The sequence below is a fragment of the Rhea americana genome, unplaced genomic scaffold (assembly GCF_003343005.1).
Source record: "Rhea americana isolate MKP2758 unplaced genomic scaffold, rheAme1 scaffold_167, whole genome shotgun sequence".
NCBI lineage: Eukaryota > Metazoa > Chordata > Aves > Rheiformes > Rheidae > Rhea > Rhea americana.
Window position 1 is genome coordinate 924015 of NW_028185783.1, and position 24246 is coordinate 948260.

Sequence of the window (24246 nt, forward strand, 5' to 3'; positions counted from 1 at the left end):
ATTGAAGGGAAGAAAGTCCTGTACTGAGACCATGCAAATATTACTGAGATGCAAAGTGTAACTTAAAGAGTAAATAAAAAAATGTAAAAATTGTGACGTAAAAAATAAAGAACAGCATGACAGGAGTGTCTTCATTCAAAAATTCTGTCCCAAAAATATAAGAAAAGCAAGTAGCATTATGTTAATATGACTTGCATAAACCTCCGTCTTCTTACATTGCGAGCATCACTTTCAGTATTTGATCCGAATGATACTGTTGTAATATACATACAACCCCAGGTCAAATCATGTAAACGCAAGAAAAAGCCTGAACAGAAGAACTGTGGTTACTGAAAAATAGGTAAAATTAAGGGGGGGGGGGGAAGAAAGAAAGAAAAAGGAAGAAGGAAGGAACCATCAGCCACAATACTGCTCCAATCCAAAGACTATACAGTGAGCTGCGCACCGAGTCCTGTGCCGCCCCTCACACTTGGAACGTCCTTCTTTTCCATTCTGCCAAGTCACCCCTGATCCCTCCTTCTAATTGCTCCTAAAATTTCCTTTCTGTTTTGTTTCCCACAAGATATGTAATAAATAAATACAAGGGATGAAAAAAGGAGGGAGTAAACTCCTACTTCTTTTCTCTATCAACTTGCAGATTTTTACATCCAATACTTTGCCTTTGTTTTTATAGTGTGATCCACAAAAGAAAGAAAATACTTGAAAGAGGTACAGAGGTAAATAGTAACACTGCTCAGCTGTTATGAAGACTTTCATAGGGCTACCCGCCCATCTCTATTTTCTAAATATTTTACCTACTTGTGGGGAAATGTCTCTTCTACGCAGCATCTCTGTTGAGCTGTGTATCTCATCAGCCTTATGCAAACAGTATGAGCTCTACMTTAAAATAGGAAATTTTACTGGATACCAAAGATGATTTTGCTAACAAGACCTATTTTTTCAGTAGCACAGCCTTACACCAYTCTAAAAATGTGCAGAAAGTGAACATACAGCAAAGAGAAAGTCATTCACATATCTGAGATAAAGTTTATGCCAATCAGAGTAAGTTTTAATATTTAATTCTCTTTTCAGTTTTTATATTTACTGCAGACCAGAGATTCTGTATAACTGTTTCATGTTACACCAACTGTACACATTGTGCTTAATATTACTGAAGGTAGGATCCTCCCCAATATGTAGGCTATCTGTAACATCATATGTATTTTAGATATTTCAAAAGAATAGCTAACTGAAAAACTGAAGGGAATTTTCTGTTGCATAACCAAGACYATCATTTTTACACATTATCTGTGATTCAAAAGACCATATGAACCATGCTTCTTCCTCATCCATTTTGCATAGGTTTGGAAAACAATGCATTAACTTTTTAATGTATGTAAAACCACATTTGAAATCCAGAGTAGCTTCTAGGATTCCTTTACAGCTCAGCTACCTGGAAAATCTTAGATGACAGTGCCCCTCTCTGGTCAGAAAAGATTAGTGCATATTTGCTAGTTCTGTTATAAAACACAGGTCTCTGTCTAGTAACTATTTTAACAAATATTTTGACTGAGAGAAACAACATATTAAAATATTAACTTTAACTGAGTTGAACATTGCTTGCTGATTGATAACCACAGTACTGTAGCTATTTTCACATGAAAGCTGGAGTATGCTGTACTGCTCTGCATCATCTGAGCATCCAGGGCTAACTCAGTGCGCAAGTCAGAATACCTCCAAGCTTTGAAAAAAGGCTGAAAGTCTAAGCCAGCAGCCATGTTTTGAAACTTAGATTCATACATTACCCTGGGAAAACCACAGTGGCTGTACATGCAAGCACATTAAGCAGCAAGATTTGATTGGTCTATTATGTCCACCATGAAATCAACAGCAAAAGGACTGAAATTACCTGAATCTCTATCCACAGCTTCTACCTTTACGACGAACTCCCCTGGATCTTGGTTTTCACAGACTGCAGTTTCATAAAATTGCTTCAGAAATACTGGTCTCTCATCGTTCACRTCAAGAACAATTACAGTCAGAATCTGAATTGCAGAGAGAGCTGGGGTGCCACCATCAAGAGCCACAATAGTCAAATTATAGCGTTCTTGAATCTCACGGTCCAAAAGCAAGGATGTAGATAGTAATCCTATTATAAAAATTGGAAGCATTACAAAAGTATTCTACTCAAGGTTAGGATCCCAGGTGTTCCAGCATTCACAGGTACAATGTAACGCTACAGCGTACACTGTGCCACTGCTACCAGGCTTCCACACTTTGGAGTCAGTCATTACCTCTGACTCCCTAATTGGTCCAGACATATTTATTTTGACATTATGGGAAAYTGAGATTCATAAAACATATAATTTAGGTACAAAGAGAAATTTCTTTTTATTTTATTCTTCTCTTAGAGGTCTTTGTAAATGTGGAGTGATGACACAGAATACACCCTCTTCCAAGCCAAATGTTGTCAAATATAGGTAGAAGATACCTCACTCTACTCTTGCTGTGAATCTGTATCTATATGCATGAAGGGGTTTTCATGATGTTTTATACTTTTACCCACATTACTAAAGAAAAAAATATAGGTCTTCTTTGGGAAACCAGTTCTACAATTAGGAGCTCTACAGATCAAACCACAGACAGTTGTATCATAGAATGGAATTAAAATCAAAATAAAAACAAATAAAATTGCGGCTATAATGGTGAGATTTACATTCTTGTCCTGATGGTATAATAGTTCACGAACTGATTCAGGAACCAAGGAATTTTAGAGGCCTGAAGAATAAAATTCAATCAACACCTAAATCCGCCTTACATCATTTTGTATCCAGAGTGTAAYGAATAGTCTTTTGATAATGATTTTGTCCTTCCTAGCATATATACATACATATATATGTAYGAACATATGYGTGTATACATATTTTAAGAAAGCACTGAGCAAAAAACAGAACAAAATATTTCACCACGCACACTTTCCTCCCACATTACCTGATGCACTACTGGAAGGCACTCCAGTACATCTACACAACACAGTACAGACCCATGCAGACATTTCTGAGCTAATTTCACTGAGTTTCCACACTGAATGCAGTACTGCCATGGCCACGTGGTACACTGCCCAAGGTAATTAACCTTGAGGATAACAATTAGTGTAGTATCTCAATACAATATTGCATTGTATACACTGCCAGATATTACTGTAATAAGCATAGTATGAGAAATTATAGAGTAGAAGTTACAGTACCTGTGACCTTATCCAGTACAAACGTTTTGTTTTCATTGCCTGAAAGAATGTGATATGTTACTTGTCCATTTCTTCCTTCATCTGGGTCCGTTGCAACTATGTGGTGAACAAGGAAGCCCACTTCCATATTCTCCAGGGCATAGGAAAGAGGGGAAGATGTAAAACTGGGACTGTTGTCATTGATATCCAAAACAACAATTTTCGCAGTCAGAGAATCAAGTCTGCGATCAGTCAGATTTATTGCCTGGTCTGTTGCAGACACTGTAAGGATCACAGAGCGCGTAATCTCTCTGTCTAGTGGAAATGCTGTGATCAAGGTGCCATACGAAGGGTGAATAAGAAATGGATTTTCACTCAAGCTGCTCGTTTCCATTGAATACTGTATTTTGCTGTTCAGAAAACTGCCATCTCCATCTTTTGCGTTGAATGTGTACACCAGAGTGCTGACAGGTACATTTTCCTCTACGCCAATCACTATGAAATCATCTTGAAAATAAGGAGAATGGTCATTTTGATCTTCTACATCAATACTTAGGAACACAGTGGTATTCTGTGGAGGACTATTATCATAATCCTTTACAGTTACTTGCAAAAGGAAGTGAGAAGCTGTTTCATAGTCAAGTTCCTCGGAAAGAAAAAGATCTCCTGTCAAGCTATCTATTTCAAAATGAACATCATCATCTTCTTTAGCAATACTAAAATGCAGTTTCCTATTATTTATCAGATGATTATCAGGCAGCTGTATGGAATTCCATACTTGTGCAGGTTTAAAGTTTTCAGGTATGACAAAGTGTTTGACATCTTGAGAGAAGACAGATCTCCCTTTGGGAAGTGGCATTACCTGAAACAAAAGCACAGAGACTCAATAATTTCCCATTGTTATTAGGAATATTGTAATGTAAGTAGTTTTCCTTAATAGATGATTCAATCATTTATTTATTTGYGACTCTATGACTACCCTAAGTATACTTCAAAGCCAGTAAACAAAATCAACATGCTCTGTAAGGAGCAAAGAATCCCGTAACTTTCTCATTCCTACATTAAAAAAATAAATAAAAAAGGAAACAGAAAAAAGCAATGAGGTTTGAATCTGGCATCCACAGACAGAAGTCTCAAACAGCGCTGTCTCTGTCCTATCCTGAAGCACTTCAATTCTTTTTCTGCATACAACAGTATCACAGTGCTCACAGAGAGAGATTTGACACAGAAATTATGGTACCTTATCCAGTTTGCCCAGTACAAATAGATAATAGATTTTGTTGAGGGTTGTTAAAATCTTTATAGGATTTCACTTACTATAGATTGCTGCAACGTTCTAAATGAATGTTTTAATTTGAAAGAATCTTTATCAGTGCGAACAGCATTTGCSTTATGTTGATTTAAGCATTTTTTCAAGCTACCTAAAATTGAATGATGTGAAAATAGCAGTTTTGATGATACTCAACCTGCGGTAAAGGAGTACACAGAAGGCCTTGACAAAACAGATCCACTGTAGTTTGATGAACAGCAGATGGCTGGCTGCAGAAAGAGCATACACTAGATTTCACACTCGCGTGCATAGCAACCCTGTATAAACTAGCATAAAGGAATGAGCTATCTTTATACTGGTTTACAGAGAGAGAATTCAGAAAATGGAGCAATGTAGTGGAGAAACAGTATCTATTCTAAAATCTGGGGTTTTAGCTTCTTTCTCCCATTTTCAGCATCTCTCTATATATGCTTTTCATTCTGCCTATCTTGATATTTTCCCTCTCTTCTACTGAGGCACAAATATGGTGTATTTGCAATATGACCCATAATGTTGTGGATTCAAAACAAAACAAAACAAAATTGAGCTTGCTCTCTGATTTTCTCATTCAACAAAAAAGTGACTAGACTGAAGAAAATTACAATGAGTTGATGTGCTTATAATTTTGAACATTTTGTTTCTTCAGCTTGCTTTCAGCTTAAGTTTTAAAGGATCTATCATAATGTTTTATCGGTACAAAATAAACAAGTACCTGGATGTACACAGCAGCTTGTCCTTGAAGTGAAGGCATCCCTTGGTCCCTGGCTGTGATCACCAGTCTGTAGTTTGATCTCTTGGCATATGACAGAGCCCGAGTTGTTCTTAGCTCTCCACTGATAGTATCAATCTGGAAGTATCCTATACCCTCTTCTACGGGGAAAAAATGGATATTATTTATTACAGATGCCAAATGCATCTCTTCAGCTTGCCAAATGCCTCCACAATATGGAACTATGCACTGTAATGAGTAAAAAGGACCAGGACCAACAGGAAAAGAAATCAGCTCATTTAGATCCCTCAGGCTCATCTGGATCTGTTGTTCTCCCTTCGTTAGGTCGTAACAATTATAACCTGCTTAGTGTGGAATTAAAAAGCTGCAGAGAGAAAAGGTATAGAGTACTAAAGCAACTGCTAACTTTTGTACCAAGTTACTCACACCAGTGGTCTGTGAATAAGGAGAAAAGCAGACACTCCAGGACTTCTATCTCCAACAAAAGCTGGCAGGCAGAGCCAGAAAGAGAATTAARTCTCAGTGTTTGAACTGGTATGAAGGGACAAGTAAATTACTCTAGATTATTCTGGCTCAGCACCCTCACAGACTGGGAGACAGCAAGCAGACTGATCTACCCTAAGACGGTGTAACTACAGTGATGGAGCCCTGCACTTGTTCTGAACAGGAAATTAACTGGAGGAGAGCTAAAAGCTTGTGATAATTTGTTCCAAAGCAACATGTGAATATTAGAAACTACACTTTGATCTTTTGTTAAGGACTAGTCACATTGCTAATAAAATTAAAATTACTACTCATTAAAATTACTACTAGCAGGCATATCCTATTACATTTATTCTAGAGTTGTGGAGCAAAATTCTACTACAGAATGGTAAGTATTATTTGTGATTTTCCAATTTTTAGCAAAACAGGCAAAAATCTGTTACTTGCTATACACTATTAGAAACCGAGAAAATCAAAATTGTCATAACTACTTCTCTCAAAGAACTATGCAAACAACTTTTTGCCACATTAAGTTTTAATAAGGTGTGCTAGTGGGTCAAATAAAGTCATGCAGCATAACAGCTGCTATTCTAATAAGCAATTGTGGTAAAAATAAATTCAACGCAGATGTAGTACACAGAACACCCATAAAGAGCTGTATTTCCACAGGCATCTAAGTGAGCATGAAGCTGTTTATGTTCTCCAAATCTGCACATGCAAATTAGTTAGCTGCACAAATAAGTGTTCATTAGTGTGTCTAGTTACCTTAGTTGTGACTGTAAAATACTTGCACTTGAAGAATTTGAATAAAAATTGAGAAGGCTAGCTAGAAAACAGGACTTTCACCATCAACACATAGGAGTTTTATGCAATATTGTTCTCGGTTATTTTTGAGTGACTATATATGTTTTTCATGTGCCCTAAGTCCTTTCTAGATTGACTCTTGCAGTCTGGAATATAACAAGGAAATTGCCAACAAAAGGAAACAATGTATAAAGATAGAAGTATTGAATAAGACAGTCCTGCATTCTGTACTTTTTTCATAAGAGTATTAAAATATTAATGCTGCTTTATTACTGTTTTCATAAATAGCTTTTGGCTACTTTTCTGTCTTAGGTCTCAACAGCATGCACCACTACATTCACAGATACCCTATTTTGTTCTGCATAATGTTTCACAACATAAAATCCCAGCTCAGTAAAACAACAAAGGAGACATAAACACACAAGGTGAATATCTGCATTTACTTTTAACATTCTACTAAGACTGACATTTAAAATAACAAATACTGAGAACTAACACAAAAAAAGAAATCAGCAGTGAATAAATGTGTATGACAACTATTCCCTTCAGTTTTCTACTAAAACAGAGTTATAGTTACCAAACTGAATCAAAAAAATTAGGAAATAAAAACACTGCAAGTGTGTAACTGCAATCTGAGCCAGAGGCTATAAACACTCAGCCTTACTTCAGTAGTGAGTAAGGAGAAGTAGTAGGTCTTACCATAAAGATCAATACTTTTCATTTCAAATAACAGAAATTAGGTATTACAGTCAGTTGAAATAGGTGTCAGTGAACAGAGCTTTTGAAGCGTTGAAGCTTGGTTGGTAAGAGAAAGGAATGGTTAGACTCTACTTTTCTGAATAAAATAGAGCTGATAAGAAAAGAAATGATGTTATTCACTAGAGACCACAACTGCACTAAATCCAAATATTGCCTAAAACAGTTTTGCACATATTTTGCTGGAGAAAAACATAACAAAAATGTTGGATAATTTTGGAAAGCAGTATTTGTATAAATCATTAAAACAGAAAACTTTCATTCTAGATTTTGTAGCTAAACCAGTTTCTTCAATTCTGAATATCAAAAGTCTGTCAAAGATAGATCTGATTTTTCTCTGTGGATTTAATAGCTGACGTCTACTAAGAGAGCAGACAGATCACTTTTAAATAGTTTTGATTGAAGGGGCAAGTATATGCGAGCGGTAACTTGCGCACTTTCTAAATACACTCCAAATCCTCCTCMTCATTCTTTTGGAAGTTCAAAGGGAGGAGTAATAAAAAGGTGGTTGTATTTTTTACACTCAGAGCATGTCAGTTGCTGCTCTGAAAACTSATGCTCCCTGCATTTCCAGAAACATTTGCTCAGCTTTCATCTCCATGAGTCAGCTGATTAGGCAACTGCTGCTTATATCATACGCCTTCAAGAGCCCAAGCTTTGTGCATGAAAGCAAAAATGAAGAAAATAATAGAAAAGGAAAAGAAAGAAATTGAGAAGAGCAAATGAAGTATGGAATGGACAAAAAGKAAATCTCTCGATGACTAGATTCCAATGGACAAAATCCCTTCTTGTGCTTACATCACTGCCCTCATCCCCTAATAAACAGATACATTGTTTCACTCAGTTTTTCTGCCTCTTCCTTGTCCAGTCTATGCACCAGTCTTTTGTCTACCTGTTGTTCTCCAAAACCCAAGCACTTTCTCAACTCTGTGCCCTCAAACACRATGACACAAACTGCAATTTCAGATGAGAAGATGGCCTAAGAAACACCACGCAGTGTGGCCATGAACCTCAGCAGAATCATTCAAGCCTTCCGGGGATCCATAACTCAGGCAAAATAGCTTAGAARTCTTTGTGTCTACAAAGTAACATTAGATTTTTCCCAAATATCAGTGGCCTCAGCTGGCAGATATTATTAGTTAAATATTTTTATCTAATTTCCTGAAGAACTGTATCTTATCTACATTTCAAGATACTTAGGGCCTTAGTCACCTCATTCTCCTTTCAGATGAAACACAATTGATGACGCTGAGAGAAGACCTGTTTCTTTTTATTAGAAAGAAGACAGTGCCATGGCTCTCAAAGAGCTTGAATACCACAAGGCTGCTACAGAAACGTAGCCCTCTTCAAATCTAAGAAGCCTCCTTGAATTATGCTTGCAGATCACCCTATAGAGCAAGTGCTGGCTTTTTACTTGTCCACAGACAGGCACGCAACCCTGGCCAATGCAGATGTCTTATCAGCATAAGCTATTCTTCTCATAGCATGCTGGTTATCGAGTTCTAAGGAATCCACAGAACCATTTCAAATGTAACAGTAAAAGCCTGTACTTTGCCAGTGCTAATCTGAACACACAAAGCAATAGTTTATGATGCACTATAAATACAGATTAAATTTTGTTATATATGTTGCAGTATAATCTACTGACAATTGTAAAAAAGGACAAGTAAATCACTTAGCYGTTGCCAGCAATATTAAGAGATAATACATATGGGGAGGGATTCACTCACACCTGATTTCACTTATTCCTTCAGTGACGATACAAAAGCAGAGGTATAACCATATGATCGTGAATCTCCATGTGCGAGAATGTTTAAAGGATGGTTTGTTTTGATTTTCTTGGGAGAGGGAGGAGAATTTAGAAGAAAACACTTCTACTTTGAAGGCTAAAATTTATCCTTTTGGGAAATCTCATGGTTCTTTCACAGATTTTTYCCTTATATAATTCATGTGCATTTATTAGTAGTAGTATTAGTAACCTGAATAATAATCTATTTTTTTTAATATGGGAGTCTCATTAAGCTCTCAAGAACATTGAAAATTACCCAGTGACTGAGGTCCCTGCGGAATTTACAAGTTGAACAGCTGACACTGATACTCATCGCTCTTTATCTCGCAGCAGTCTCTTAACTGTTGAAAAGAGCACAGGTCTGCATGCACTTCTCCAGTTAACCTGATGTCTGTGTTTAACAGATATGGCTGTAAATCAGATCATATTTCTTCTTTAAATTTTAGTACCGAACAATGTCCCAAGACTGGAAAATATTATTTTAAATATAAACCAGGCAAGAACTTTACCATGAAACAAAAGACCAGATGTTAAAGGCTGTGAGCCAACTAACAACAACAACAAAAATCAGTATCAGAGAAGCTAAGCTGTTTCTGGATTTGTTTATAAGGAAAATATTTGGTTCAGAGTTTGGAAGCATTCTTTTAGAGCTTTTGCTGTTATTTTTGCTTTTATCCTTTTGTCCTTTCTAGAGACAGCATTTGAAAGATCAGTCATATTTTGAGTCACTAGCCATTTTAACAATTTGAACTCTTAGTTACTCCCCTCTGTAGCTCTACAGAGGAGCCACTAAGAAAAAGCAGTTGCTGTTTGAAGGAWGGGCATATAGATAGGCAGAGAGACAAAAAAAACATGAAGAAACCTTCCTACATTGGTTGGCCATCACTCTTCAAACACAGAGTTGAGCACCACCTGTTRTATAGTTCCCTTCTTGTTAGGGGGTATAATTTCTTGCAAAAGGTTATCATTCACAAGGCAGGAGTCTACAGCTCTGTTCAAATCTTTCTGAAAGAGGTGGTCACTTGTATTCAAATTAAGGCAACAAAGGCATGGCAACAAAACAGCTCTACACACTTTTATTACCTACACACTTTTTAACAGCAAAATTTTTCAGTAGAGTTATTAAATGTCTTTTTTTTTTTTAAGGATCTTTTGGTAGAAGAGAGAATGATCAGTTCTCCGACCCTCTGAATTTGGATCTTAAAGCTCCCCCATGACCCCATGAAAGTCAAAAGGATACATACAGTGTAACATTAATCCACAGAAATCTTTCAGTAATTTCAGCCTTGCAAAGGAAAGACTACAGCTTTCTGTCTCTTTAGAGTGAGAGCAAATGTCATAAATGTATCTTTAGGGCATTTAGTTTTGTTCTTTACTCTGAAGTGACAAATAATCATAACGAGTTCAAACCAAATGAGCACACACCTGAGCTCTACCTGCACAGAAAAGAACACCTGAGGAAAGTACTAGGCAAACTAAAATGTATTTTTGTTCTGCCTGACTTCAGTAAAACAGTATGTTTGATGTGCAAATTACCACGTTAAAAATATCAGTCTTGAAAAATACTGATTACATAAATCCTGTAGCACAGAGCATGTATAGAAGCTGTTACAGCATCCACATGTAAACAACTTGCTGATAGATTTTTAGAAACAGTTTTGTTCTTGATGTCTCTAGCTGTTTTCAATAGGTAATGACTGAAAGGAATCAGAAGGAATTTTTCCTCATTGTTTAGAGATGGAGTTCTCTTGCATAAAACTGTAGGAAGTGATAGGCGACAAAAGTAGCGAAACTGGGTCCTAAAGCCTACCCCAGGCATGAACTACTAGACACAGAAATTATGGAGAAAACTAAAAAAGAGAAGTGTTTTTAAGTTGCTGCCCCACGTGAGCTAACACAATACTAAACAAAGGATGAAACATGACCTAGAAACCACAAGTCTCCTTGTCTGCCCAGATTATCTGCTGATCCTTCTGATCCCTGTCTCAGACTGTCATGAACTGTTCTTTTAGCAGGAAAATTTTCAATTGGTCATGGGAACAGGGAGATTGTCTTTCCTTTAAGATGTTAAACAACTGACTGAAACACTAAACTRTACTGTACAAGACCATGGTCTTAATCTTGTGTGAATGCTGTTTGGACATCCTCTGGTTGGCCCTACAAGCAACTGAATCCTTGAGACGAGSGGGCAGAGGGCGAAGGGGGGAAGATAGCTGCTCACGTCTCCTCAAACATTTAATAAGACATATATTAGTCTTGATTTCTACTTACACAGGCAGCTTTATTCTAACTGACATAAAACAGAAATAAAATCCTTTATGTCTTCTTGGCACCTCTAAAACTAATTATTTCAATGTATTTTTTTCTTATGAATAACATTTTAAATTCTTACCTGATTCTGCTGAATACAATACTACACCATTGTTCCCAGAATCAAAGTCTTTTGCAAAGAYAGTGGTGATGAGTGTCCCTGATGGCTGTCCTTCCAAAACCTGTCATCGAGAAGTTTATATATAACTTGCAAATATAAAAGAATATCAGTAAGCTTTAAAATAAATTCACTTCCCATAAAGCAAGACTTTAGTAGTAGCTCTGTTTTCCACTTCAGTAATGTTCACAGTAAGTAAAACCAAAGTATTTCAGAAAGTGGTTAAATTAATAYATTTTTAGCAATATCTCATTATGGCCTGCATATATTGCTAAATCAGAAATCATTCATACAGCATATTCAGAGGGCAGAAATGAAAAGAGTCTACTATAYACATAAAACAGAATTATACGTTTCTTCTTTAAAATTAATAGTCAGAGAAGTCTAGTAATTTTACATATTTTTAAAGTCTCAAAATATACCTGAATCTAAATTTAAAAACATCTTTCTTCTTAATTTGTGTTATATCATTACTGTATTACTATTTTTTCAGTTACACAGAGTAAAATAGCAATATATATGCTTTAGAAGTAATATTCCTCAGTAAATAATTTATTTCACATCAAAAACCTGTAGGCTCATAATCAAATCTTAAAAACTATTCAGATAGGTCACACACATTCTAGGCAATGTGGTGGTCACATGGACTAAAGTGTATTTCTTAATGTTATTATATGCTTCCTTTAATATCATTCAAGTAGCGGTGAAATTACATGCATTCCATTAAACACAACTGTGATATGTAATGGCAATCCGATTTACAGTTTGAGCTTTAGCCGCAAGGTGGTGCTCAGAACAAGTCTTGAACGACAGCACAGCCAGTCCAAACCAGAAGGGTACTGAAACAGCTAGCACAAACCTTGACATTCAGTTCTTTCCCGGATGGAATCTGTGGGAAGATAGGCTTGTTATCATTGATGTCAGCGACTGAGATATACACAGTTGTTGTGGCGTTAAGTCGTGGTGACCCGTGATCAGTCACTAGTATAGTCAGCTGGTGGTGAGCTTGTTTTTCGCGGTCTAATGCAACCCAGTTTATAATTTCACCTGATGGACAAAGAAAAAAATCAGAGAGATATTGCTATGCTTGCATTAATCTTACTGTACGCAATTATATGTTTAATTTAATGTGAACTAATAATGCATGTCTTTTGATATACTCTACTTCTTACACTAAAATCCCAGTTTGAACTCCATTCCACGGAAACGTTTTGTGAATAAAAGTTTGCATTTGCACATTAGCAATCTATTACATTCTCTACTGCACTGGATGCCCCAGAGCAAAGGTATAAACCAGTATAAACCAGCATGCCGATCTTCCAAAGAAATCCACCTGGCCTTTTCTTCACCATACTTCAGGATAGATAATATAYGAGCACATGGCTTTTAATTGCTCGCACATGGCTTTTATTATGCCCTTGGGTTAGGAAATTCTCAACATGAYGTCTGTATGATAATCAGGAAGCCTTATGTCTACTACACATTTTGGTAAATCCAGTGTATAAATCTGATCCAATCTTCTCTCCATCTGCTTAACTGTACTCAATATACCTGAAGATTTGCAGTTGACCAGTCTTTCACATAGATGACCTTGCACCATTTTAAGATCTTCTTAGTTAATTCCTTATATTCTATTTGCCTTTAAACTTTTATAAAGRTACTCAACAAGAACATGCTTTGAAATTACAGTTTTGAGGTTCATAGAGAAATTCTAGAAAAGCCTCCTCTTCTCCAGCGAGGCCAGGACATCTGGGCAGTGGAGTTTTAAACAACAAATCTGTGCTGCTTAGACATTCTTTTGCTAAACTGGATTATTTACAATGCCTGTGTTTCTTATAGGATATCCCTCCAGTTGACTTCCCATGTTGTATTCTGTATAGTTATACTGTGTGGATAAAGTCTCTATTATTCAAGGCATTCGAGGTTCACTGTGGAGTACACTTTGTACAATGAAGAAYTTGTCACAGTCAATTTCCTTCTGTGGTGCCATGAAAACATGCTTAGTTTCAATGCAACTTTTAGAAGTTTTTACAAATGTGTTTTAAAACACTAACTTTCAAATATCATAGCTATCTTTAAAGTTATTTATGGTTGATCCGTATCTTTCAATTTTACTTGATCACAGGCATTTAGAAGTTCTTCCTATGCTCTACTGAAACTATTGTTCAAAACTCCTTCTTTTCGTTTGCTACATTCAAATACTGAAACTTAAGAGCAAGTGACTAGAACAAAGTCATGAAAAATCAAATCCTAAGGGTTAGTTCATTCTTCATGGACATGCATTAGATTTATTTCATCCCCCAAAATACGAAGYTTTGCGTTAGAATATTCATTTACCAACCCAAGAGATTCACAGCAGCTCCTGAACTTTACACATTACTTCCATTCCCTTAGAGGGAAACTGCTTTCTAAAAGCAGTATTAGGCAGATCACAAATCATAAAACACTACCTGTATTGGAATTTATCTTGAAATATTTTCCATCAGACAAGAGGAAATAGGAAAGTTGTCCATTTCTTCCTGAGTCTTCATCAACAGCTGTGACTGTGCCAACCACACCCCTGGGAACTGGATTTTCCTCCATTTCGAAGAAGTAGCTCTCACGTATAAACATGGGGGAATTATCATTTTCATCCAGGACATTAACTATTACCGAAGTACTTGCATTTTGCCTGGAGCTTTTGTCATCTAAGGTGCTGACAAGGGCTCTAAAACTTAGTATCTGTGCACGTTCATAGTTCAAGTGTTTCCGCAGATAAATCCAGCCAGTATCAGAGCTGATTCCAAAAGCAACAGAATCTGTACTAGGCTCTAGGGAATATGTTAGCTTGGAGATGACATGCTGTGGATCTAGTGAATGGGCTTGAACTTGAAGGATTTGGGCACCTAGTGAGGAAGCTTCACTGATTTCCACTTGATAAACCAAGTTTTCAAAAGCCAAAGCAGGGCCCATTTTCTGTGCCTCAATGATCACTGACAGCTTCAACAAAGAACTCAGAGGAGGACTTCCATGGTCTTCAGCCGCTATGTGTAAAGTATACTCCTGCTCCTTATCTGCAAACACCGTCCTGGTGAGGTTCACCACTCCAAGGCTTGGATCAATGCTAAATGCACTTGATTGATTGCTTGCAATACTRTATTTGATTGCCCCATTTAGGCCACTGTCTTTATCTTCTGCATGAGCAATGTAGACAGCTGTGCCAGGAGGTAGGGTATGTGAAATAATTACTTTACCAGATTTGGTAAGAAATACTGGAGGGTTGTCATTGATGTCTATCACAGATAYGTTGACCTGGGTGCTGCTGCAGACAGAGGAGTTACCCAATTGCGACTGAACAGTGAGCACCACAACAGATTGAGTTTCATGGTCAAGCTGCTTTTTGGTGCGGATGATACCGAACTGAGGGTCAACAGAGAATCTTCCATATGGATCACCTGAAGAAATTCTGTAAGAAACCACTTCTAAAGAATCTATAAATGGAAACAACAACAAAATGTTAAAAAGTATGAAAGTGATAATCTGAAGGCTTGTACAAACATCTGTGAAGAATGTGTGCCATTAAATTCAGCTGAATAGATGTAACCTACATAGATACTTATCTTTCTTAGGCTTTTTGTGCTTCCTTGTTCCTAACCCTGGAGCCTTTCAATAAAATAAATACTGCACAAACTTGATCTGACTGTATACAATTTGCCCACTTATGCACTATTTGACTTTCATCACTGGTATGATAAATCTCTATGGAGAAAATACTATCATTGTCTCTTGCTTTMCTCTCATCTAAAATATAGAAAAAACACTCTTATAAATTACTTTTAAGGGAGTAATTTCACTTCACACAGAGATTCACTATAACAAGGAATAAAACAGAYAGCAGTTCTCTGAAAGAACTGCATTTTACTGAACCTACTATTCATGTGTGACAGTTGCTATAACCTATACATGTCAAATGCTGACTAAAATTCTTTYCCACAATTACACATAGTTCTGGCTTAACAAGGTAGATCCATGGAGAGGTTGGTATTAGACCCACGGTCCCAATGTTCTGCATAAGAGCCAAAAGTATATGGCTCTCAGGTCAGGGTCTTTTATGGCTACAAGGGGCCTGGCAGAATTAAACCCATTTCCTTCTCAGAGTGATGAAGAAACCAAATGGATTAAATAASCTTTTAAAATGTCCCATAAACATCTGTTTGGATTTCACCATTTAATTTGGGAATGCATTTTTCTGCATTAGCACACCATCTAAATTCTCAAAAATTGCTGAATACTTCCCGTTTGCTCATCAGTATTGCCCTACAGTTCTTCGTGGCCAGTGCTTTAGTGTAAACCATGCTGTTACACGCATTCTTCTTTACACTTTTACTGTGCTCTGCCCTTCTTGCCACTCACAGTCACACAAACCTATCTGGCAAATAAGCAGGTGCTTGTATGCAAAACACATATTAGGAAACTACTTAAGGTATTCTTAACTATCTTGCAAAGCAAATTAGTAAATGGAAGTAACAAAATGAAGACAGTCCCTGTTCTCCATGGGCCACCAAGAYGGTTTCCTGTAATCTCCGTTTGGGAAGCCTGTTCTAAAGAGAATCCTGATATAGCAGCTATTACAGCAGTTGCTTTATATGCTTATACCAAATACTATTTGATGTTCAACACACTGAAAAAACAATATTAAAGTTAAAAAAAATTAGATTATCTGCAGATGTTTCCAGTCTACAGTCACAATTAAAATATACTGTAACCTCCAACTATAAAACTTACTTAAAAGTTCTCGGGCCTTTACAGTTCCAACTGGGCTGCCTTCAGGTACGTCTTCGGGAACAGAAAAAGTGTACCGGGATCTCTCAAACATGGCCGGTGCCAAAGTGGTCTGAAGGATGTTTACAGTGACAGCTGCATTAACGGCAGAGGACAGGCCACCCCCATCTTGTGCAGAAACAGTCAGGAACAACGCAGAATGTTCCAGGTGGCTAAGAGTTGAGATCAAGTAAATAATTCCTGAAAGTATACAGAAATAGAAGAATAACGAAGGTACTAAGTTAAAAACACTCTTCCAGATTTAGCAGGCTGTCAAATGGGCTTCAGCATGTACCTTTATAATAAAAGAAGRCCAGAGAGTGTGTAGACAAAAACCTAATGAAGAGTTTGAGATACGAATAAGTAAAATAAAAATGTGTCAGCAGAGCATACAGTGCTTGTATGCATGTTTTACCTCCCCCTCCTTCATTGCATATGCAGCACTACTAATTCTTTTTTGAGAGCTAAGTTTTCTTGAATTATGTGGTCTTTACCATGCACAAAGCCACTGATAAATGGCAAGCTGTGTGTCAAAACCCAGTGTCCCTTACTGTGATTTTAGAAACACATATTCAGCTACGGACATATCAAACTTTATTAAAATTTCCCTGAATTAGTGGAGTTGTTCTGAGTATTCGGCAATGTTATGAAGAACAGAATTCAACCAGTAATAATATTTAGGAATTTGGAGGTGAATTGGGGAAAAATAACTTTCTTATTACAACAGATTAATTTATCTTTGCAAATAGTAAAGGTAACTGCATTTCTAACAGGCTCCAGAGACATCCTTTTGAAATAATCACTCAAATAAAACATTCACACAAATAGAGTTGAAGCCCCAAAAAAGAAATCTTAAGAGCAGCAGGACTCATGGCAGGTATCTGGGAAGCATTCACTCTCTGTCTGATCACAACTTTTTGGTAAAATACCCTTTATTAGTAAATTCTGAGGTCTGTTTAATTTGCAAGCTGCTACCAATTATCATTTTTCTAAACTATATCAAATAAATTCTTTGAAAAGAAAATGCAGTGATCTGTCCAGAAATACAGCACTTTGGATCTACCTTCCTCAAGGCAAATATATTTTCATCCTTTACCTCTGATGAGTGAGACTGTCTCCAAATATATTATTTTCTGATTGCTAAAATAAGTCTTTGGTAGCATCAGGTAGATCATACCTAATTTTCAAAAACTCTACATTACTACAGAAACTCTTATCTGCATCAGCATCTAACCATCGTTACCTAAGATGGCAGTACGAGTAGAAAGACTAAAATGATAGAGATACTGTCCTGTCTTCTACTACGGTAAAAGCTTGTCTTAACCTCAAAAAGAGCTTTGTCTGAGTGAAGGCTTCAGTCTCAGCAATCAGAACTACATCCAAACCATAGCTCTCTACGGGATGTTCATCATRGTCCAAAACTGATACTTGCAATTGTTCCATGAGAGACTGTTATCCATTGTCCTTTTTGAGACAATTTAGGATTTATAAATGAAGACACAAACCCACAAATAAATTAATTAACTCTCAGAGCACTATGAAATCTCTAGCCTAGATGAAGTGAACAGAAATRCACAACAATTCAAGGGAGCACACTAAATCATAGAGCAATGTGGTTGATCACAGTATGTCTGTTACCTCATAAACTGGGCATCTAAATTATAACCTGAGGCACGCAGTCAGAGACCTGCTGCTTTCAGTCACGTAACGGATTAAATAAGGAAATGTAATTACGTCTTAATGTTGTTTGACATAGCTGATTTAATATTAAAAATAAATTAAGTGTAAGCATCACTGTACTTCTAAATATATTTTGCCTCACTTGAGTAACTCATTTTCAGTATAGTTAATACAACTATGAAACTCAGGGAAAGACAGAAATCTCAATTCAGCTTTAAATAAGTGACTCTCCATCACATGTACTGTTCTTTGCACTGCCCTGACAAAACAGGTTAGCAGGCACTTAATCGAAAGATTTTCCAAAGACTTTTTGGGGACACTTAGAAGTTCTACTTCCTYCTCCACTGTGGGATAGTCTATACTAGAAATTCCTTATTCTGCTCCTTTCACAAATAATCAAATATTTAATATTAATGACAAGTAATCATCACAAGAAAATAAGAAAATAAGTCTTTATGATACATAAGYTGTGCTGTGTTGAGAGGTCTTCTTATCTGCTCAGCAGTATGTTTTTCAGAGCTGTTTCTAAAAAGCAGCAGAACTCCAAAATACATTTCTGTGTTAAGTATAGTACGYCAACTGGTAAATACCTGTAGTCTATTCAAAACATAGTATTCAAATTTTTCTCTCTCTAATCTTTACCATGTCCTCTTCACTTTTCTCTTTCCATCTTCTCACTTCTTTTTATATTAAATCTTTCTGTATTATTTCCATCCATATGACCATTCATGAGAATAGAATCTCCCTTCAAGTAAACAGGCAATTGACTGATTTATATGCAAAGTATCGCTATAATGTTTCTCTCCTTCTTCTTCACTCTACATCATTTTTTATCAGCTTTATCAGGAGTCAGAAAAGTGTTGTGTTGGTAGCGATGACATCTTTTTGTCTGATGCTTTCCAGCATCTTTTCTATTACTGAGCAGGAGGAAAATCACTTTCACCTGTTCTGAGACGAAGACAAAAATCCCTCAATATTCTAAGACCCGTTGGTGGTCATAGAATTTGCAATACATAGAAAGTTACTTGCAAAGGAAGATTTTCAATATGAAAATGAACATGAGAAATGACCAAAGGCAAGAACATCTTTCTTAGGAATGGATGAATTATTAGTAGTACACTAAATGCCAGAATTGCAGTGAGCTTGTAAGTAGCAAGGCTGTAGTAAACTCATGTGATTCAACCACCRGGGACAATTTTCTAGGTATCAACAGACTTTTTTTTTAAAAGCACCTATACTTTTTATAGAAGTTGATGAAGCCACAAAACTTCCAACAGTTCAGTAAAACCAAACTTCTAAGCTTTGAGATTTCTTCATAACTCTCTGCCTCTCAGGACAGGTTTAGTAGAGAAGATGTCTGGCACTCAGGCTGGATATTTAGTGGTCCTATCTGTCGGAGAAAGTAAAAATTAGATTTACGTCAAACTGCCTTAGCAGAATTGGTGCATGATTCAACTACTATGTATCTTCTCAAAATTTAGGGTGAAGCCACAACTGTAATTTTTGATAAAACATTTTAAGCAGAACAGAAAATACATAAAATCCTTATAAATATTCAAATGTGCATGCAGTACACTTTCCAAATACACGGCCAGGACACTGTAATAACAAACTGTTGTGTCATGCTTAAAAGGCATTCAAATGATCTTCAGGATCAAGGAAGATTTTTTCCCCCTAAAAAGAAAGCACACAAACCACAGTCATAACTCAAAGATATAGATGGATTCAGAATTCATTGTTGATCCAGCTTCTATGCCAATAACGGATGCTTTCCCAAGAATCAACCTTCTTTTGGCCTTTCTTTTGGTCTTCTGGTGACTGGGTTTTACAATTGGAATACTACTTGGTTGAGTAGTCTAACCAGTGACACTTTTGGCATTTTCTGAGGTAATCTAAGCAACTTTAGCTCAAGGGAAAGGGGGTTTTCATCTTTTTTTTTTTTTTTTTTTTTTTTTTTGCCAGAGGTTAAACATATAAACATGGATTTTGAACATTGCCACTGTCAGATGAAGTTAAACCATCAAACAGATTCTATTTTACTAACTTGATTACTTCACTAATAGGTATTTTCCTATCGAAAAGGTCAAAAATCTCTCTTTTGCATTTTGGATACTTCAAGAAGTATGTAAAGAGTGAGAAAATTTGTGTGGAAAAGCATCATGTTGACCACTTGGGTCAAATGTAGCTACCAGTGTGTCACAGAACATGCTGACCAGGTCTATCTGATCTGCTGCCCTATGGTGCGGGAGATTTTGTAGCACCTCATTGCAAGGACAGAAATACAGGCTTAACTGAAAGACGCCCAAGGGAAGAACTATCTGTAAGTCACACATTCAGTGTGCAAAATTCAACAGGTATGGCCCTATTAAGTAAAAGATTGAAGACCAGTCACTACTTTCCCTTCTTCTCTCTTCCGCAATTAAGAAAAATCAGCAGCTTATTATTGGTATTATTATAGTCATTTGCAGGCTGGAATTTGTGACTTCAGAGAACTTAAAAGATAATTAGGTTGTTATTGTACAGAACGTATTCCTCCATTATGAAAAACAGTTTCTAGAAAGGCTAACGATAGAAGGGGAACGATACAGTAGCTACCTCCTCTGCAGGAAACGTTTCACTGAGACCAAAGTTCTCAGCAGGGGACCACACAGAAAGAACTGTGGTTTGTCTTTGAGAAGTCACTGTATGAAAAAAYGTCACCTTTCTTACAGCCTAACTCTCCCTCTATATGGAAAGTCTTCCTGCTGCCTTCATAACTTTTACTACCTTTTTAATGTATTGTTCATATTACTGCCTTRAGGATTTTATCTCTATTAACTCCTCAGTCTGCAGGAAAGGGTGCTGAAATCAACTCTGGCTCACAGGCAAACAATAATATGWGTAAATTCTAGATGAAGTGTTATCACCTAGCACCATTTACACCTTTGCAATTCCATTTTCTTGAATAGATTGCATAGATATAATTGATTGCAGATTCCAATCTGCATAAATAAAAGCCATACGACTCAGAATTTATATCAYGATTTATATACACATGCTAGAGAGAATTTACAATGCAGGTATGTAAAAATTCRGTGGCTCTATACATAAACCTCTGAATCTGAATTAGTAGAAAACACAAATAAAAATTAATTGCTGTTTAGTATGTAAGTACATGGTAGCAACTGCCACTACAGAGTCTAGTTTGAGAACAACTCTGTTCCATGGCAGGTTAGTTCAGTACAGCCACATTAGGATTWAACAATAGTTCACTGCAGAACAAACTATGTTTATTGGTCAGTGTAAACTGTTCACACTGTTTCAGAGATTCAATATACTGTAGTCATTTGCAGGCTGGAATTTGTGACTTCAGAGAACTTAAAAGATAATTAGGTTGTTATTGTACAAAACATATTCCTCYAYTATGAAAAACAGTTTCTAGAAAGGCTAACGATAGAAGGGGAACRATACAGTAGCTACCTCCTCTGCAGGAAACGGGCTAGTACTAAAAAGGGGCAAAATCATGACTTGGACCTGTTCCATTCTTCCTCACTYGCTGTATGAGCTAAGACAYTAACTTCCAAGAAGTTCCTGTTTTCAACATCGTGCACATCAGTAACTTGTGTAGTTTATACATTYGCACATTCTGGGCAAACGTTATGTGTAAAATGAAGCTAATTTTTGCCCATAATGTGCAAAAGTATAAATGAAAGACAGAATTCTGTAGTACCTGACAACCCATGGCAATGACATAAAATTTCTCACAGGTTTGATTTTGATGTTCTTATTTCTGTTGAGCTGCACTCTACTCCACAGGTGGTTGCCTCTCCTTCAGTGAGCTTGCTGCTAAGTAGTATTTCTTAAAAGTTAAAGGCAGGAGACCAGGGCCCTATATAATGATTCTTTTAAAAAGTATTTTCTGATCTTTTCCWTGATGTTGTGTTCAGCCTTAACATTGTAACAGCACAGATCACCAAAGTAGGTTCACTCACTAACAACACATTGTGTATGGAAAAATAGTACTAATTATGCCAACAGAACGTCCATATATGCCTCTAGCTAACCACTTTGAAAATGTGTCTGTTTTTCTACAAGGTCTTCAAGCAATCAAAGCAAAAATCCAGCACAATGTTTATACCCACTAGTAGGTAARTGCAATATTTCTCACTACTCAAGCACTGCAAAAACAAAGATATAAATCAGGACACCCAAASTTCAATAACAAAGTCTGGATTACTTAGAAATGTATACTTATTTACTTTAATAGCTTCTAAATTTTGCTTGTTGTTCATGGAATAAAGAAGTAACTTYAGAACACAGGAAGAGGAATAAAATCAACAACTATCTAGTAGAGTTCTCCAAGACCGTGAAACTGAATGCCCTAACAACATTCAACCATGGCAGCATTTCTTCAGCAAACATCCTAGGACAGGTCAGCTGACATGACCCAGCAGAGCTCAGACAGTAGGCAGATGGCAAAAGGCATGTACGGTTCATCACCCCAATGCGCCGTCAAAGCCAGCAGCTGAACCTGCTGTTTAATGCTGTGTGTGTTAGTGCTGACCCACTGACGTGTTCTGAACATGTCCTGACCAACCTAGCACATGAACTTAACAGTGCAGAGACACACGGTTTTATGTACGACAAAGTGTGTTAGAGAAATGTGCAGGATGAGCAACTGTTTTTGGTTTCAGTGAATAAGGGGATTATTTCAAGTTCGAAAGGATTAATTATTTTAATGCTCCCATAGTAAATACCTGATTCATCTCAACTCAACCTCCTATGGCTCCCTGTCATGCTAATCCACTGTCTCACATTTCAACCTACCATAACCCGCACAGGACAAGACTGGAGATCCTGCTTAGTACAATGCTAATGTTAGTGCAACAGGGACTCCTGTGTCTAGGACTCCTAAACTAAACAGAGAAAAAACAAACATTACTTTCACCTAATTTTCTCTATATTGTACCATTACATGTTTAAAGAATTCTTCTCTAGCAGTAAAACCTCCCCGCTAATTTGTCAGTAAAGCAGTGTGTAACTAAAGAGGCACAATTTGCTGTTGCACGGAGATCTCCTTTCATTCTTTCTTGTTTTGTTTCCTTTAATCTAATACAACAGTAATGCAGAGTATGTTCATTCTCTTTGTATGGAAAAAGAAATCAGGCAATACTTTCACATGAGAACTGAGTTTAAAAAACAAACAAAAAAAATCAAAGCATACAACAAGGAGGTGGGCAAAACTCTGGACGATGAACTGCTGTTTTTTCATAGACAAACGCAGAGACTTGCACAACAAACCTGCACAGCTGCAGCATTGCCACACCATCCTATCAGGTCACTTTCAGTTGCTGGATTTATTGAAGTTTTCCAAAAATATCTTTTTAATGAAGGACCTCTTCACAAAGGCTGCCAGTTTGCAGATCCAAAAATAGCTCATTGTACAACCTAATTAAAAAAAAGCCTACTGCCATGGTGATCAGAGATTATATTTGTTTGATGGTACTGTACAAAGACATGCATGCTTCCAGCACAGAGACTGAAGTATAATGTAAGCCCTATAAGATACATTTGCTGTGTTTAGATTAAGAACATTACAAAGCATTCCAGATGCTCATCTTAATCCTCATAAATGATCTGCTACTTACATACACTGCTTATGTTAACTACACTACTATGCCACTTACATACACTGCCATATGTACACTGCATTAAGTCTAGCAGAGTGAAGGCATTTTACCAAGGCTATTTGTTCTTTGTGTGACCTGCTGCTTTCACAGCTTTTTCTTTTCTTTAAACTAACTGAGAACATGAAGGTTAGTCCTCACTTTTCCACAGTAACCAACCACAAGGCTCTAAGACTGTTATGTTCCTGAAAAATAAACACAGAGCAGGCTGAAGATAGGGGAAATGAGGTGCAAATTCAATCCACCTATAGCTGCTGATCAGAAAGGCAATACTACTAGAACCTCATTCAGCTGAGAGAGGAAACAAGAACAAAAATTGTTAAATGCTAGCAATAACTGATCATTTCTTATTTTGTATTCTGTAGTTAAAAGATATATATAATCTGTATGGAAAAAAAAATCTGTTGATTGACTGAATTTTACTGCCCAAGCCTTGCATTTTTTCCTCTCCTCCAAAAGTGAAGATATTGGTGTCATCTTTTCCTCTTCTCCCACAACATCTGCCTCTTGTAGACAAAGAGCTGTGGCACTGGAATGCCACGGGAGTTTGCTCTTTGTCTAACTTGGTGATTCTTTTTTTTTTTTTTTTTTTTTTT

The 24246-nt window shown here is 36.8% G+C and overlaps 1 protein-coding gene across 1 annotated transcript in view; it reads right to left on the reverse strand.

The window, feature by feature from the left end:
* LOC146598264 (protocadherin-23-like) overlaps positions 1 to 24246 on the reverse strand; it is a 90587-nt gene that overhangs the window by 13501 nt on the left and 52840 nt on the right. Inside the window, 7 exon segments of the mRNA XM_085300675.1 lie at positions 1889 to 2128; positions 3227 to 4067; positions 5227 to 5384; positions 11469 to 11568; positions 12364 to 12551; positions 13955 to 14974; positions 16269 to 16505. Of these exon segments, the coding sequence (XP_085156801.1) occupies positions 1889 to 2128; positions 3227 to 4067; positions 5227 to 5384; positions 11469 to 11568; positions 12364 to 12551; positions 13955 to 14974; positions 16269 to 16505 (2784 nt within the window).